The 18,923-nt window shown below is 43.8% G+C and overlaps 1 protein-coding gene across 1 annotated transcript in view; it reads right to left on the reverse strand.

Annotated features, from left to right (window-relative positions):
* LOC309513639 (ubiquitin carboxyl-terminal hydrolase 9X-like) overlaps positions 1–18,923 on the reverse strand; it is a 53,448-nt gene that overhangs the window by 28,670 nt on the left and 5,855 nt on the right. The window contains 17 exon segments of the mRNA XM_082189570.1: positions 585–715; positions 787–907; positions 1,600–1,749; positions 2,083–2,323; positions 3,756–3,967; positions 4,047–4,142; positions 5,876–6,218; positions 11,210–11,297; positions 11,458–11,591; positions 12,287–12,423; positions 12,667–12,873; positions 13,977–14,081; positions 14,718–14,870; positions 15,931–16,069; positions 16,330–16,581; positions 16,675–16,790; positions 17,967–18,185. Coding sequence (XP_082045696.1) covers positions 585–715; positions 787–907; positions 1,600–1,749; positions 2,083–2,323; positions 3,756–3,967; positions 4,047–4,142; positions 5,876–6,218; positions 11,210–11,297; positions 11,458–11,591; positions 12,287–12,423; positions 12,667–12,873; positions 13,977–14,081; positions 14,718–14,870; positions 15,931–16,069; positions 16,330–16,581; positions 16,675–16,790; positions 17,967–18,185 — 2,844 coding nt within the window.

Here is an 18,923-nt window from a genome sequence, read left to right on the forward strand (position 1 = left end):
TATTTACATTTTTTGCTAGGCAATAGATTTTTTTTTGGTAACACTTTACAATAAGGGTTAATTTGTAAATGCATTAACTAGCATGAACTAACAGAGAGCAATAGCCTTTGTTAATGTTAGTTAATAAAATATGTGTGTTCATGTTAGTTCACAGTGCATTAATGTTAACAGATACAACTTTGGATCTTAAAAATGTCTTATAAAATGTTGAGCTTAACATTAACTAAGATTAATAAGCGCTGTAGAAGTATTGTTCATTAATTGTTGGTTCATGTTAACTAATGCTAACAAAACGAAACCTTATCTTAAAGTGTTACCATTTTTTAATAAAGAACGTTGGCCATAGGAGTGTAAAATTATTTTTTAAGTGAAGGAATCTTACACTGGTTTAAACTGGGCTACTGTATTGTATATGTTTGATTAATGTTGAAGTTTTAATGGTGAGCCTTTTGTTAATGTGTACAGGCTATCAAAGTATATCAACATTTGAATTTAGATTTATTCTTTCAAATGTAAAGAATTATCCGTATCGGCCAAAATGTTCATATCGGTGGATCCCTGAGCGTGACAAAACATGAAGATACCTCAGTGAGGTAGAGCACTTGTGAAGCGGAAGGGCCGAAGAAGCGTGAGTCCAGAGTGGGACTCAGACTGTTCTCTCCTAGCTTAGCGTGATCCAAACACGTCGCCCGGAGGTTCTCCACAGTAGTGGTATCTGTGAACACAAGACACAGGTTTCAGCAGCGCTTCCAGCGTCACACGGCACGGCTCGGGCTCGGCTGGTACCTGGAGGCATGAGCTTCATGAGCACTCGAGCTCCGTCGCGCAGTAACGGCATGTTTAAGGTGCAGCCCAGATCCGCGATCTGCCACAGGAAGGAGATGTAGCGCAGATGCAGAGACATGATCTGAGGAGAGGAGAAACACACGTGTCAACAGGACTGAGGACCGATTATTCTGCGCTTCGGATGAGAAATGCAGAAAACCCCGCCTCTCTGAGAGCTGCTCTGCTGTGATTGGTCAGAAAGCAAACGCTCATTATCATATCTGAATCTCAGCTCTTGATCACAGTGATACGAACAGTAACGATGGCGTGGGTTTTACCGTATCAATCTCAGAAAACAGCGTCTTCTCCACATGAACAACACGAACCAAACTCTCCCAGTCTCAGATACACTACAGTGTTTGAGGGCGGAGCTAAGAGACGCTGCTAAGCCAATCAACACCACAGGCTGGCATTATGCTAATGAGTTACAAACCTACGCAGGATCAGCAGAGAATAAATTACTGACTCGTTTCAGCTCAGAATCACTTTGTTTCAGGAGACAAAAACTTAATTCATCTGCACTTTTAAACTTTACAGACCTTTTACAGTCTCAAATAGATTTATTACATTTATTAAAAGCATAATAGGGGCACTTCAAAGATTTATAGGTTTTATGTGAGGCAACCTAAATGTAAAAACAGGAAATGTGCACTTATAATAAAATATCCATCATTATAAAGATTAACTAATCTCTAATGTCGGACAAAAACAGATGTATCTGGCACAGATATTCAGACCTGAGGTGGTCACATGATGCACAAACACGGGTCTCACCACTCCTGGTAAGCAGCCCTCCACCTCGGGGTTCGGGCCGTCGCTGTAGTGGTTGGCGTGGGTCCCGGGCGAGCCGGTGGACGAGTCGGACGAGCTGTCGGGGCTCGAGGGCATGTTGGCGCTGACCTGCGTGAGCTTCGCCGTGATGAGCTACAGAAAGAGTCAGGCGAGTGTTACAGCAGAAGCGTCCCCTCAAACATCACAGCAGAAACAGTTAGGTCACCCAAAAATGAAAATTAGCCCATGATTTACTCGCCCTCGAGTCATCCTAGGTGTATATGACATTATAGATGCACTTTTATGATGGACAGATGCACTTTTATGGACTTCACAGCTTGGAAGAGCCAGGCCATTTTTTAATATACCTCTGATTGTGAAGAAAGTCATAAACACCTAGGATGACTTGAGGGTGAGTAAATCATGGGCTAATTTTCATTTTTGGGTGAACTATCCCTTTAAATGACAGAAGTGTGTAAAGCTCACAGTTTTATCTTTGAGGTTCAGCTGTCCAATCAGCCGGCGGTCGTCAGCAGGGTCCACGATCTCTCCTCCAATGAACAGCTCCACTTTGGTGTGTGTGCTGTTGGCTTTGATGCGGGAGAGAACGCAGCGGCGCACGGAGCCGATGGTGTCGTTGGTGTGAGACCAGATGTCCAGGTCGTCCACCTGACGCCCCTGATTGGGAAACCGCACCACCAGGCTGATGTGTTTCCCCCGGAAGGCCCTGGAACACAGGACAAAATAAAAGAGTATGTCAAACCTCTTCGTCCTCGTTTGGCTACACGTGTTCATTCGACAGAGCCTTTCATGAACTGATAATTCACTTTATTCTCTTAATGCATGTTGAATCCACATGTTTCCTTTTTAAAAAAAGTTTTAACCTTGTAATGTTTAATCAGACTGACGTAACTGGATCTTCAGGTGACATATTCAGGATTCTCCAATCGTTTAATGCGATTAAGCTCCGCCCCTACAAGCTCACGCTCATCTGCATACACTTCTGAGTGCCATGCCCACATCTCAACATCCAATCAACAACTGATGCACACAACCAAGTTCTTTTCCTATAAATCACTTACACTACAGAGCAAAAGATCTGATGCTACGTGACGCGACTTTGACCCTCTTCCTTTCCCTCGGGTCGTTTTGAACCGAAACATAAAATTTATTGAGTGTTCACCAGAGGGGTCCAAGACCCCAGGACTTCTGTCGCACTTAAACCACGAATACACAAAAAAATGTAATGAATTCGAGGAGCTTTGTGGTTGAAATCTAAAAAAGTAACAAATCCTTTCCTCACCGGTCAATCTGACCCCCTTAGGGATGAATGGAATGCGAGGAATGCTTCAGTGCACATAGAAAAACCTAAAAATGCTCAAAATTCTAACTAAAAATGCTAAAACTTTACCAAAAAATTATTTTATGTCTACATGTGTATCTGAATACACCCTGAAGGGAAACTGGCTTTAGGACCCAGAGGAACAGCTCATTTACTCCATATAGAGATATAAGGACATTAAAGCCCCTTTCACACAGCGCTTTGAACCCGGGAAACTGCCGGCAAATTGCCAGAGTGCCTTCTGTGTGAACGCAAACACGACCCGGGATTGATGCCGGGATCGATGCCGGGTTGGGGACCTAGTAACATTGCCGTGTTCAGTCCCGGAACGCGCGCTGTGTGAACAAAAGCCATAATAATGCCGTGTCGTAGTGATGCCGCTGAAGCGCGGGATCTTTCGCCAGCTGTGAAAGCAAACTTAAGACGCTGCTGAGACATTACAAGTCACATCGATGTCACGTGTCTTTACGGCATTTTTACGGGTTGTGTGTGAACGCACTCTCTGATTCCGGAAAATCACTGGCAGTGTGAATGAACAAAAATCAAACGAACCCGGGTCAAATCCCAGGTCACTTTATCCATGTATTTTCCGGAATCTCTGTGTGAAAGGGGCTCTAGAGTCAGGAAATATCATGATATATGTTTTTTTTTTTCCAGAAGAGGTCGGCAAAGACACCCAATGTAAGATATTTTGAGCTGAATTAAAAGGGTTATACATAAAATTGAGAGTTATTTTGAAAGAATGTGAGGAATGTGCATAAATTGCACAGGAAGGGCTCATATATATGTGTGTGTGTGTGTGTGTGTGTATCAGCACCTGGACATGGGCAGGATGGTCCTCTCCTCATGGTAGTCGCTGTCACACTCGTTGATGTACTCTTTGAGCACCGTGAGGACCCGCACCATGCGTATGGCCTCCTGTCTGGCACAGTTGATGCTGTCCTTGTCTCCGTCCAGAACACACAGTGTGTCGTACGAGGCCTTGAGCCGGTCGAAGCACGACTGGATGAAGTCCTCATGGATCTCCACCTGTGAACACACACAGCAGCGGGTCATGTAGAGCTCAGGTGAGCTGATGGGTGACGGCCGGCGAGGAAGGAAGGGTCACCTGATTCACTTGTAGTTTTGGTCCGAGGTTGGTGTATATTTCTTTCAGCAGGTCTATGGCCCGAGTGGCGATGTCATCACTGCCTTGAATCACAACCTGTGGAAAGAAAACAGCAGAGAATCTCATAACACTGATGAAATCAATGAACGTCGAAGGTGTGCGTCAGTGTTTTCACAGATTTTGAAGTTTTCACACGGTTTTGAAGTTTACGCGGAGATGCTAATGTTTTTAAAAATTCAGCCCCATGGAACCTATTTCAAGGTTTGTGTTTTCGAGCCCCAGGCTCTGCTGTTGTGTGCATGAGCAGCCGGAGCGCATTAAGGGTTTCTGTTACAACTTTATCGACTAAAATAACTAGCTTCCAGTAGGGGTGCGGCAAAATATCGATATGGCGATATCTCGCGTTATTTTCTCCCGCGATCGATTCTCGATGCGCTCTTGCCAAGTATCGATCTTAAAAGCCGTTAGGGCGGGCGTACACGGTGCGAGTTCGGACACTCGGGAGGTCGTGATATTGCACACGTTGCACGAATTTTATCCCGAGCCGGCAGCAATCACGTGGGCTTTCGCGCTAAACACAGAGACCGTCATGTTGCATGCATGCAGGCAAAGCCTCAGATAGAAAAATGACATAAATGTGTGTGCAAATGATTTGTTGAAAAGCAGAGAACAGTAGCCATTCCTTTCAACATAAAAACTTGAGAGAGAGAGAGAAGTGTGTGTGTGTGTGTGTGTGTGTGTGTGTGTGTGTGTGTGTGTGTGTGTGACAGTGTATGCGCACGCTGTATGGTTGCTGCCACTGAGGTATAGCCCCATCGACGTGGTTGTGTATGATTAGGGCAATAGGGGACAGCTGGTGAAAATCGGGCCGACTCCCCGAATTTTTTAAACATGTTTAAAAATGATCGGGAGGTGCTCATACGTGCTCGGCTCGGCTCGTAATTCCTCTCACACGCTGCGAGCCGCGACCATCATCGATTCCACTCGATTTCTCCCGAGTGAAAAAAATCATCTACGAGCAAAACAAAAATAGTGTCTGTGACTGTTTTGTTGCAACTGATAAGATACAAGTTGTTTTTGTTATTGTGTTTCATCCAAAAAAATAAATGGAGATTCATTTTCCTAGTTAAACATTTTTTTTTTTTTTTCTTAAAACATGATATATTGTGAGTTATTACTGATAATAAATCGATTATCGCCATATCGTGATATTATCTGTATCGTGAACAATGTATCGCGTATCATATCGTGAAGTACCCAGTGATTCCCAGCCCTAGCTGATTTACACCACAAGAGTAACACTTGAGGCTCAAAAGTGTTTTTGAGCAAGAGGCTCAAAGCTTTCGCTACTCCTACATCTACATCACATGTTATTTTAGTCAATAAAGTTTTAAATATGGATATTTTTCTTACACGAACGCCTCGTTTTGCTTCAGAAGGCCTTTATTAACCCCCGGAGAGCCGTTTCGAGCACTTTGATGGACTTCCAAAGACAGACACCCATTCACTGCCATTATAAAGCTTGGAAGAGTTAGGGTTAGTGTTCTGTTGATTGTGTTGATCTCTGATTGTGTTCGTCTGAAAGAAGAATGTCATAAACACCTAGAATGGCGAGTAAATCATGGGCTAATTTTCATTTTTGGGTGAACTAACCCTTTAAAATCACGATAATATCATATCGTGGCTTAATATATTCCCAGCCCTATGTAATGTAAATGTAGTGCAGTGACAGACGCATGAGTCTCGATGGGTTTAATGCTAGTAGTGCAGTGACGTCACACTGATTGGTTGAATGCTAGTGTAGTGCAGTGATTGGTTCAGGTCGTTACCCTCCACAGGTAGTCGAGCCCGATCAGCTCGAGGTCGTCCATCATGTAGGCCCTGCGTTTGGCCACCAGCTTCCCCTCTCTGCAATTCACGGCTTTGAAGAAGCGCTCGAAGCACTTCATGCCGTTCTCCGTCAGCAGCGTGGGGTCCAGTTGCAGAATGTTGTTCTCGAAGAAGTCCTTGTTGATGTCGGGGTCCAGATCCGGCTCGTCACCCATGAGTTTGGAGTACCACTTAAAGCAGGCCTCGCGATCGCACAGGAACACAGCGTTCTCCGCCAGACACTTCCAGATCTGCTTGGCCTGAGGAGCACAGAGCCACAGCTGCCCATCCTTCAGCAGAAACCTGGACACACATCACAACGGTTCGTTGTGTGAGGATAGCAAACACACTCCTCAGAGCGATTCTGCAGTCCAACATCTTCCTGTGAGTGTGTGTGTGTGTGTGTGTGTGTGTATGAGATCGTGTTGTCGAAAGTACCAACTTCGGTACTACGTCGGAACTGAAATTTCAAAAATGTGACGCTTTGAGCGCTGTTGAGCGGGATCGTAAACACCTCTGATTGGCCGTTGTGCTCATGCACTCATCGGATATGTCTGTGATTGGCTACAATGATCAGCGCTTCAAAAACATGTTGTAAATATACATCAATGAGGCTCTTCAGTGAGCGCTTACACAGACACGCGCGAGCGCGCACACAGACACGCGCGAGCGCGCACACAGACACGCGCGAGCGCGCTTACACAGACACGCGCGAGCGCGCTTACACAGACACGCGCGAGCGCGCTTACACAGACACGCGCGAGCGCGCTTACACAGACACGCGCGAGCGCGCTTACACAGACACGCGCGAGCGCGCTTACACAGACACGCGCGAGCTCAAGAGGCTCAGAAATACGGCATAGATTAATCGCGTTTAAAGCCAAACGGCGTAAAATACGCCGTTGTAATTACAAACGCCGTAAAAGACGCGCGAAATACGTCAATGACGCCGTATTTGACGGAGTTTTAGTGTGCATGGAAAGCGCCGCTTTTTACGCCGTTCATCTCGCCATATGACGCCGTAAAAAACGCCGTTTTGGTTGCACAGAGCGCGCGCTATTTTACGGCGTTCTGCTTATAGTATAATGAGACACGCCCGCTGATTTCCACAGCCAGTAAGTTTGAACTGTTCTCTCCCAATCAGTGATGAACTGAGTCAGACCAGACGAATTCAGCACGGATCATTTAATCCAATTCTTATGCTCATATATGAGGAGTTATTAAACAAGGAAAATAATCCAGGTCGTATTGGCTTAACTCGGCACATTTCCATCTAAGTGCTGAATAACACAAAATATTATAACCCATAGAATGCCCTATGAATTTGTGTTTTAAATAGGCCTATTTGAAAAAAATAAGACGAATGTATTTTTTGCTATTTCTAAAAAATGTGGCAGGTTTGTTGGTAGGCTATGTCTATAAACTATCTCCTTCCAGAATTAAATAGTGTTCCGATTTTGTAGGCTAATTAAATTCGTGTTTTATTCATATTACATTGATTATATATTCATTAAATAGCATTATTACATTTCGTTACATCCAATATATTTTTGTAAAATGAAGATTCAAATATTTTGCCCTTTCGATCGTCCAGTTCATAGTGAAATAAACGACTTGGGGGAAAAAGTCCTTTGTGGGTATAGAAGTTCAGTGAGTAAAGCCGTTTTTAAAATACGACTTTTGAAATAATTTCCGTCATTTTAAAAGATAAAACATAAGGTGCAAGGGGAGCAAACTCAGCAAATGACAATAAATAAATAAATAAAAATAACATAGCCTAGTTATTTCTTTCCCACATTTGAGTCATTATTCTTAAAAGAAATGTAAATTATGCTTGCAACAATAGCTGTAGGTTAATTGGCCTGGATGAGTGTGATTGGCCTAATATTGACCGGCATTAAATAATTCGTGAATATTTGTAAAAATTCGTGGCTTGAAAGAGTTGGAAAATTGACAGTTCTGTCGATGTTTTGCCCAGGCAGGGTTAGTAAAGTAAAACTAAAACTATTAAAAACATTTAAATGCTAATCGAAATAAACCTGAAATAAAGGAAAATATAACTATTAGTTGAAAAACTTAAACTAAACGGAAATGAGAAATATAATTTTTTTATCAACAAACTGGATTCATTTCGGGCGTATCCGGCGACTCAAAACGGGGGTTGGAGGTAACGGAACAAACAAAAAAATTACACTGCCTACTGCAGGGGCGGCGCCAGAGAATTTTTAACGCATGTGCTGAGGGGGTGTTAGATCATTGACAGGGGGAGCAGCGCAAAACTTGGCCACTAAATATTTAATATTCAATTATTTTAATGATCACAATTAAAGTTTTATTAAATTGAACAAGCGCAACATTCAGCATTCAGCACAATCAAATATTCTAAAAGATGTAGGCTATATTATTAATAATAATGTTATATCAACATAATATCTCGTTATTTCGACATAATATGTGTGCGTGCAACAAGCAAGATGTGCATTTGTAAATCCGGTGACGCCTGCATTGATTTTTATTAATAAACTAGTGTTTCTGACAGTCTGCTGCAAACATGAAGTTGACAATCGCCATATTCGTAGTTAACGCACCTAGAGAGAAATGCACATAATGGATTACATAATCAGAGAGTAGGCCTAGATTTTTTCTTTTTTTTTTTGAATTATTTCGTTTAAAGACATTTCAAGCTTTGTGTATTTGATTTCTCATGTCTGTGTGAGGCATACACTGAGTTTCGTTAAGTTAGGATGAGATGCCCTCCAGTTCACGTGCAACGCGAGCGCCTCCATGATTATATTGTCCGTTATATTTGCTTCTTATTCATTAAATCCAGGCAATTGGTTGATGAAAAAATTATTAAAATTAAGATACAATTTATACAAAACGAAATTCACTTTAAAGAAAGGTTTTCTACAAAACAAAACTTAAAGTGGTCAAAATCATGTCTGAACCAATCCATGTCTCATATTGCGCATCCTATCTTACTGGTGCTGTTCACTTTTCATAAATCAACATAAATGGAAAAAATAACATATATTTATATATAATATTTTAACAAATATGAAACTAAATGCACTTATTTAATGGCTACAACAGTACAGTAGGCCTACAGATTCTCTATTTGTACAAATTGCTGCACATTCATTTAATTCTGAATTTTGCACACACAAGTTGAAAGGCATTTGTTCAAATCAAGTTCACGGATAATTGTGCTTGCATTTATTAATCATTATGATACTAAAATCATAACAAAGTGGGCTATGCTATGTACAAAAAAAAAAAATAATCAGATGAGCCCAGAACGCAATTACACGTTAAGTATTTCCCCCCATAGAAAACCATTATAAGAACGCTTAATGTGGCTTATTGCAGATTATTGCCCCTTATTATGTCGAAATAACGAGATATTATGTCGATACTACTGCTGTGTCCACCATGGTCTCCACCATGGTTAGGGATCTGACTGGCCAGCGTATTTAACTTTGCTGTCTTTTTGACATTTTTCCCCTGAGTGAAACGATCGAGGCTAACAGCAATCTCAACTAGCACAACAAGCGGGCAAGTCATGTGTCACCCATGTTCACATGTTCCGGCTCAAATTAAGCCCTGTGTAACACCCTTTTAAAATGTGAAAATCCTATTAATTTTGCTTTATTGATTTGAATGTTCTTTAATATTTTCTTTAATTTCAGTTTATTATTTAGCTTGGATTAGTTTAATACATAAAATTAATAATTCCTTGGGAGCATACGAATTGGATAACCACAAATGATCCGTGCTGAATTCGTCTGGTCTGACTCAGTTCATCACTGATTGGGAGAGAACAGTTCAAACTTACTGGCTGTGGAAATCAGCGGGCGTGTCTCATTATACTATAAGCAAAACGCCGTAAAATAGCGCGCGCTCTGTGCAACCAAAACGGCGTTTTTTACGGCGTCATATGGCGAGATGAACGGCGTAAAAAGCGGCGCTTTCCATGCACACTAAAACGCCGTCAAATACGGCGTCATTGACGTATTTCGCGCGTCTTTTACGGCGTTTATAATTACAACGGCGTATTTTACGGCGTCCAATACGGTTTAAAACGCCGTATTTGACGGCGTTTGGCTTTAAACGCGATCAATCAATGGCGTATTTCTGAGCCTCTTGGCTTGCCATACACGAGCGCTTGCACAGACACACACGCGCGCGCGAGCGCTTGCACAGACACACACGCGCACGCGAGCGCTTGCACAGACACACACGCGCGCGCGAGCGAGCGCTTGCACAGACACACACGCGCGCGAGCGCTTGCACAGACACACACGCGCGCGCGAGCGCTTGCACAGACACACACGCGCGCGCGAGCGCTTGCACAGACACACGCGCGCGCTTGCACAGACACACACGCGCGCGCGAGCGCTTGCACAGACACGCGCGCGCGAGCGCTTGCACAGACACACACGCGCGCGAGCGCTTGCACAGACACACGCGCGCGCGCGAGCGCTTGCACAGACACACACGCGCGAGCGAGCGCTTGCACAGACACACACGCGCGCGAGCGCTTGCAGAGACACACACGCGCGCGCGAGCGCTTGCAGAGACACACACGCGCGCGCGAGCGCTTGCACAGACACACACGCGCGAGCGAGCGCTTGCACAGACACACACGCGCGCGAGCGCTTGCAGAGACACACACGCGCGCGAGCGCTTGCACAGACACACACGCGCGCGAGCGCTTGCACAGACACACGCGCGCGCTTGCACAGACACACACGCGCGCGCGAGCGCTTGCACAGACACGCGCGCGCGAGCGCTTGCACAGACACACACGCGCGCGAGCGCTTGCACAGACACACGCGCGCGCGCGAGCGCTTGCACAGACACACACGCGCGAGCGAGCGCTTGCACAGACACACACGCGCGCGAGCGCTTGCAGAGACACACACGCGCGCGCTTGCACAGACACACACGCGCGCGAGCGCTTGCAGAGACACACACGCGCGCGCGAGCGCTTGCACAGACACACACGCGCGAGCGAGCGCTTGCACAGACACACACGCGCGCGAGCGCTTGCAGAGACACACACGCGCGCGAGCGCTTGCACAGACACACACGCGCGCGAGCGCTTGCACAGACACACACGCGCGCGAGCGCTTGCACAGACACACACGCGCGCGAGAACACAACGGCCAATCAGAGGTGTTTATGATCCCGCTCAACAACGCTCAAAGTGTCACATTTTTTAAATTTCAGTACCGACTTAGTACCGAGGTAGGTACTTTTGTCAACTCTAGTATGAGACGAGCATCACTGACCGCAGGAAATTGAGTCTCTCTTGCACCTCTTGTACGTGGCTGTACCGGCTGCCCACTCGAACCGTCTGAGGATCAAATCCTGGAAACTCTGAGACAAAACATTACAATAGGAATGTTTACATCAAGTCAAGTCAGCTTTATTTATACAGCGCTTTTACAACACAGATTGTTTCAAAGCAGCTTCACAGAGATAAACGTAGCATGTCAAATTCAGAATCTGAGCCGTGATGCGGATAGATGACACTGACCTTTGGAGAACTGCCTCATGTTCTCCATGTACGCCGACAGGTTCTCGGCCACCAGCGTGACGAGCGCGTGATTGTGCTGAAGCTGGTTGATCAGATCGTGACGGTAGAAGACATGTGGACTCCTCTGCGTCTGACTGCTCCAGAGACAAACGACAATCACACACACACACACACACACACACACACACACACACACAGGGTTCGTACATACTGTAAAATGAAATTCCAGGACTTTCAAGGACTTCAAGCACTACTTTTTTGGTTACCAAGGACTACAATCAGCGATCTCACATATAAAACAATATCTTTATTATCTTTCAAACTCTAAAAAAAATGTAAATAGATAAACAAAAACAAAACAATAAAACAAAATGGTAAAAGTAAAGTGCAGCACAAGCAATGACTGTGTAACTTTAACCATTGAAAGGACACTATGACAAAGATATTGCTTTCCTTATTCAAACTGATTTATTTTTTCATGAATATATGATTGACTTGAAGAATAAAAGCTGTATATCATATACTTGGATATTTATGAGCAATATTACAGTCTTAGCCATGCGGAATGCCTCTATATCTATATCAGACGGGTTGCAGCGTTCATTTTGTCAGATTGTTTTATCGATAAAATTAAACACTAATTTCTCATATATTGTCTTTCAATAATTCAAGCACTTTTCAAGTACATTTTCATAATTATGGCTGTTTTCCAGGACTTAAATTTCATAAAGTCAGATTCAAGCTCTTCAAGCACTGTGTACGAACCCTGCACACACACAGCTGGGACACACGGAGTGTGTGTGATTCGGACACCTGCTCGATAACTCACCTGAGGTTCTGAGGAGCTTCTCCAAACAAGCTGCAGATTTCCCTGATCTGCTTCAGCGCTGGAATCACCCACTTATCGTTCGTGCGAAGCTCCTCGATGAAGCGGTCGATCCACTGCATCTTCTGCGTGTCACGGTCCTGTACCACAGCAAGGCATAATAATCACAAAATAAAAGCAAGGAAAATTAAAAGAGTTATTAAAAAGGAATTAAAAGATTAAGAATATGATACATAAACTTCTCATCTGGCAAAACACCGGTGTATCATATTCTTCACAGCTCCCAGTTTTCCTCTGAGATTTTCCTCAGCAGAAAGAAACCTAACGGTAAGAGAGAGCGCACACAGGTGCATGCTGGGATTGATGTTGCACTGAACTCTGACCTGAGAGCAGCTGTAGTCCAGGATCTTGATGTGTGCACTCAGGGCCTGGTCCATGATGTCCACCGGCACGTCGTCACTGTGAGCCAGGTTCCACAGCAGGTTGAGCACTTTATGAGCCATCACTCCATCCTTATCATCCTCCGCCAGCCGGCGGATCAACTCCAGCAGCTTCTCACGCTGCTTCTTACTCGCGTTCGTCCAGCTCGCCTGCGGGACACGAGCACAGAGACGAGAGGCAGCCGGTTACCCAGTGTCAGGGGGAACTCATTACAACTGACCAGTGAAGTAACGCATTACTTTTAAAATGTACAACAAAATATGTAATGTACACTACTGTACTCTACCTCTACTCTACCGTGCACTACCGTACTCTACTCTACTCTACTCTACTCTACTCTACTCTACTCTACTCTACTCTACTCTACTCTACTCTACTGTCCTCTACTGTCCTCTACTGTCCTCTACTCCTACTCTACTCCTACTCTACTCCTACTCTACTCTACTCCTACTCTACTCCTACTCTACTCTACCTCTACCTCTACTCTACCTCTACTGTACTCTGCACTACCATACTCTACCGTGCTCTACCGTCCTCTACCGTGCTCTACCGTGCTCTACCTCTACCCCTTGTGTACTCTACCCCTACTGTACAGGATCTCTACACACTGGCTCTGGATCTCTACACACTGGCTCTGGATCTCTACACACTGACTCTGGATCTCTACACACTGACTCTGGATCTCTACACACTGACTCTGGATCTCTACACACTGACTCTGGATCTCTACACACTGACTCTGGATCTCTACACACTGACTCTGGATCTCTACACACTGACTCTGGATCTCTACACACTGACTCTGGATCTCTACACACTGACTGGATCTCTACACACTGACTCTGGATCTCTACACACTGGCTCTGGATCTCTACACACTGGCTCTGGATCTCTACACACTGACTCTGGATCTCTACACACTGACTCTGGATCTCTACACACTGACTCTGGATCTCTACACACTGACTCTGGATCTCTACACACTGACTCTGGATCTCTACACACTGACTCTGGATCTCTACACACTGACTCTGGATCTCTACACACTGACTGGATCTCTACACACTGACTCTGGATCTCTACACACTGACTCTGGATCTCTACACACTGGCTCTGGATCTCTACACACTGACTGGATCTCTACACACTGACTCTGGATCTCTACACACTGACTCTGGATCTCTACACACTGGCTCTGCATCTCTACACACTGGCTCTGCATCTCTACACACTGCGCTGCGAGCGCCATTACCTTGAAGCAGTCGAACAGGTGGTCGAGTTGCTCCGGGGAAAAGTCCCACGCCAGCTTGGCCAACAGATCGTGCATGTTCTTAACGATCGCTTCATGTTTACCAGCCTGAGGAAACAGGACAGAGGAGATCATTCACCACACACACTCGTCCACAGACTTCAGTCTGGAAGCAATCAAGCTGAATCAGAATGAAACTGTGCTGGAGCTCATTCTTGAACCATTTCGACCACAGAAGTCAGTCAATCAGCTTTATTTATACAGCGCTTTACAACACAGAGTGTTTCAGAGCAGCTTTACAGAGATAACAGGAAAATAATGCAATAAAGTTTGTTTCCAGAAGAAAATAGCGTCACAGTCCAGCTTAAGTATGTTCAGTGATGGTTCATTTCTGTTGTGAAAAAGTTATTAATTTAGTTAATTTATATTTTATATATATATATATATATCAACGTGTGATCGTCAACCAGAGGATCTCTGAGCTGAGTGAGTGGAGGCGGGGCTCATTTGCATATTCATAGAACCACGCATACTAAATGAGGCAAGGGTGTTGAGTTACATTCAAGCTGAGGCATGACTTTTTTTTCAAAAGTTTAAATATGTAATTCTGGTGATTAAAGATGAGTTTTAAGGGATAAACTGATTGACTACAGGGGGACTTTAACTGTAGTGAGTTATAGTCAGGTGTTCTGTCACAATACTAATGGATGTATGTTAGCAGTGGGGTTAGCGTTAGGCTCGTACCTGAGCCGCCCAGATGCTGTCCAGGTCCTGCAGGGTCAGAGCTTTCTCCTTAATGACGAAGCGCAGGATCTTCTCCAGCTTCTCCACGTACTGCGGCTGGTGAAGACTGTCTCTCAGCACGATGGACAGGATGTGGTTCTGCTGAATCCACTCCTGACACACACAACACACATCATGAGCACTTCCTGTAGCGTCACACAAAGTGTAACACACACACTCTACTCGACACCAGGAACAGTGGGTGCGTCTCAATCGCAAAATCCTTCCAGTGCACTGGAACGTTCACTACCTTAAAAGTCCCATAATGCACTGTGAAAACCAGGGAGCATCGATGCTCACTATGTTCCCTTAACAAAAATACTGAAGCGTGAAACATAAATCGTGCAATACACATCACGACACGTGAAAGATGCTTTAAAACAAACAAACCATATTTTTTATTATATTTCAGCATAAACATGCACTGATAGACAGGCAGTGAACATAATCTTACTACCATTAATAATTAATTTACCGCTGAAATGTTGAAGTTATATGTAACCGAGTATTCATCAATGTTAAGCATCACTGCTGGTTTGATCACAGATCTGAACTGGTTTTAGTTCATCAATGCTGTGAACACAGACTAAGACTGGTCTCTTTTTACAGAAGACTAAAGTTATAGAAGTTTAGGTTTACTGCAAAGCAAATGTAGAGAACTAAAAAAAATTATTTCATACAAAATACATATTTTACAAAATAATTTGGACTCTAAAATGGCTAGAAAATCAAAGCCATACGTCGAACCGATTTGTGTTCCAATTTTGAAGTTGACATCCCAGAAATTGAGCTGATTTACGGTACCGTTTCCATGTCCAACTTCAAAACGGTTTTCACATGATGAATTTTGAAGAGAAGAGAAGAGAAGAGAAGAGAAGAGAAGAGAAGAGAAGAGAAGAGAAGAGAAGAGAAGAGAAGAGAAGAGAAGAGAAGAGAAGAGAAGAGAAGATATCGTGTTGCCGAAAAAGACGCATCTTTAGCCGATTTTGATTATTACTTAAACGATGATTCCTTATATATGTGCTATAATAGCTAACCCTCCCGCTCCCGGGACACTGAGAGCTAAAGGCTAACCGCAGACAGGCTTCAGACCCGCAGGCGATCATGAACACTGCACAGGGATGAGATTGAGACACACCCGATGACTGACTGACTGATTGACAGGGAATCTTACGGCCATGCGCTCGGCTGTCAGCCACTCCTCTTCCTCAGGGTTCCCGTGCCGGTGTGTGTAATACGACACGCTCGAGATCACCTTGTTCACTTCATTCAACGCGTTCATTTTCCCATTGAACGAGGAGATCTGCAACAGCCTGTAAAGCAGACGAGAGAACACACTCCATAAACTTCAACGTTCACAGAACACACAGTGCACATAACATTAACCGTTATGTATAGTAATAATACAAAGAATATATTTATATTAATATAAATAATTTAATAATGAATAGTATAAATATAAACCACAATAGTATTTATTTATAATGTGGAATCACTGTATTTATATGCCGCCAATTACCATGTGCAATATCATTATTAATATCTATCCATCCAGTGTGAAGGGACGGCTTACCTAAGGATCATCTTTAACCGGAAGATTTCCAAGTTCTTGACGGTCTCCTCTTGACCAGGAACTCTAGACGCCAAGTTCTTCAAGGACTTGATGATCATGGACAGAGCGTCGTTCTTGGCCTCGTTCTTGGCCTCCTTCTTCAGCTCCTCGTCTGTGAGGTTCTCCAGAAACTGAGGAACCATCTCGATTATGGGTGAGAAAAACTTCTTCACCGTGTGCAAAGTCAAGAACTCGTAACATTGGCCGAAAGGTCTGGAAGACAAACCGAGAAACAGTGAGGCTCAGAAGCAGGAACGAGAGAGCCGTCAGATCTGTGATGTCAGAGATGGATGTGGACGAACTTACTTGATGAGAGCTGCGATTATCTGCACGTTGAGAGCCTGGACGCTCATGAAGCGATCGTGAAGAATCTGGAACCCGTTCAATGTGCCGAATTTATTGACGAGGTCCACCAGCCAGCCCTGAGCCAGACACACACGACCAGGTCACGACCCAGCACACACACACACACACTGCATCTGGACAATTATCATTACTCATTTTCCTTCAATAGACACTAGCTGCCTTTCCATCCAAAGATGCAAATTTAACTTGGGAATATTGCATAAAACTTGTGTGAATAAAGCAGCGTTTCCATCCCATGTGTTCAAGAGAACAAAACCATCAATAAACATCAGTAATAAACTAAGTTTCTGCAGTCGGCTGTTTCTCCCTCCATCATAAACGAGTGTGTCTCAGAGCGTCAGACGAAACACAGTAAACGCTGTCATGTTCTCTGGTGTTCGGGAACACACTCGTGTGTGTGAGACGCTTCTGGAGGGAGTTAAACCACATCATTCTGATCACACACTTCCACTCCGGCGTTTCAGAAACACCAAACCAACACTAGAGACACTGCGATGCCATTGGTCCACTGGTTACTCCAGTTATCCAATCACAGGACCCATTCTTTTTGTGACGAGAACACATCCCTAACCTTCTGCCAGTGAACATCAGTGTTTTACTGTATATCAGAAGAGTTATTCTAACATCAGTGTAAACCTCGGGGGTCAGGGGTTCAGGGGTCAGGTTATCCTACATTAGGGTTATTTAATAACAGAAACTGAACAATCAAATGTAAAATAAAACACTGCTTAGTTTTCACTGTATGAATGAAAAATATCCTGATTCTTATTAAAGCAACAGAAGTTCTTCAGCCGAGAGCAGCGAGTGAGTTTCTCTGTCTTCTGTTCATGACCACAGTTATGGCAAGCCGCTGTGATATGCATATCGATATATACATTTACGATATTTCGATATATTGTGCAGCCCTAATTTAAACTCATTCAAAACAATTCTTGTGCATCTTCCTGTCCGAACACAAATGCCTGTGCGTGGGGAATATAGCATTTATACCCATTATATCTTTCCTGTAGCTCTAACAGTAGAGCGCTGGCGCCTGCAACGCCAAGGTCATGGGTTCAATTCCCAGGGAGAGCAAGAACTGATAAGAATATAAATGTGTACCCTGTATTGTGAGTCGCTTTGGATAAAAGCGTCTGCCAAATGCATAAATGTAAAAGCCCTTCTTCAGTGACTGGCTGATCAGAGAGAGACAGGTTCACACTCAGGTGAGAGCGAGAGATGAAGCAGTGCACCTTGGGAGAGCGCGGGTCGGGCGGCCGGGCGAACAGCTCGTCGTCGGCGAGCTGTGCTCCTGCAGGGACGCTCTCAGACGGGCGCGTGCCGTTGTAAATGTGGAACTTGCAGTGCGGGTTGGTGGCCATGGAGAGCAGCTCGAGCAGAGGAAACCAGTCCTGAGCCAGCTTGACCACGCAGAGCTCCATCAGCCGGTGCGTGTTGTTGATGATGCACCTCTGGAACGAGACGTCAGACTCATGAAGACTTAATCACGCCTTCGTGGATGAATTAGGGCACGAAGGTCTCAGGTGTGATTTATTTTTATTTTTATTTTATAATAAATGTTATATCACTATCTGCGATAAAATAAAAACTATAATTTGAATTTATTTACCTCTAAAAGTACCATATTTTCTATGTAAATTATGCTTATTTTTGATGTTATATTGAATATTTCTTTAACTTCAGTCCAAAAAAATCATTCCAGTAAGTTCAGAGAGACAAAACCTAAAAAAAACGTCATGTGTTGGTATAAAAATAACAAAAAAGCAGTAATATCAGTAGCCAGTGGATGGCTGTAGAACTCAATGGCTGCATACAGGCTGAACTCTATAAGCCACTGTTATAACGAATTTAACCTCAAATTTTTTATTTTATCACAAGTTAAAATTGTTATTAAAAAAAACATCTTTGTTGGGTGAGACTATACAAAGATGCAGAATATGCTATAAAGAAAAGACAAAGTAGTAGATCATTTATTTCAAACATCAAATTTTGATCTGCATTGTGGTGGATTTATTGATTTTTATTCAACAAATAAAAAATAAAATGCTCTGAATTAGTTCTTCCCACTCGTTCCTATGGGTGCCCGTTTCTGTCCACAAACGCAGAATTAAGGAGGTTTTTTTCAACCACTTAACATTGTAGAATCCAGTGTTCAGGGGCAAACTTAGGAGAAGTAGCCAAGTCTTGCA

The sequence above is a fragment of the Leuciscus leuciscus genome (assembly GCF_965113295.1).
Source record: "Leuciscus leuciscus genome assembly, chromosome: 14".
In the NCBI taxonomy this organism is placed as follows: Eukaryota; Metazoa; Chordata; class Actinopteri; order Cypriniformes; family Leuciscidae; genus Leuciscus; species Leuciscus leuciscus.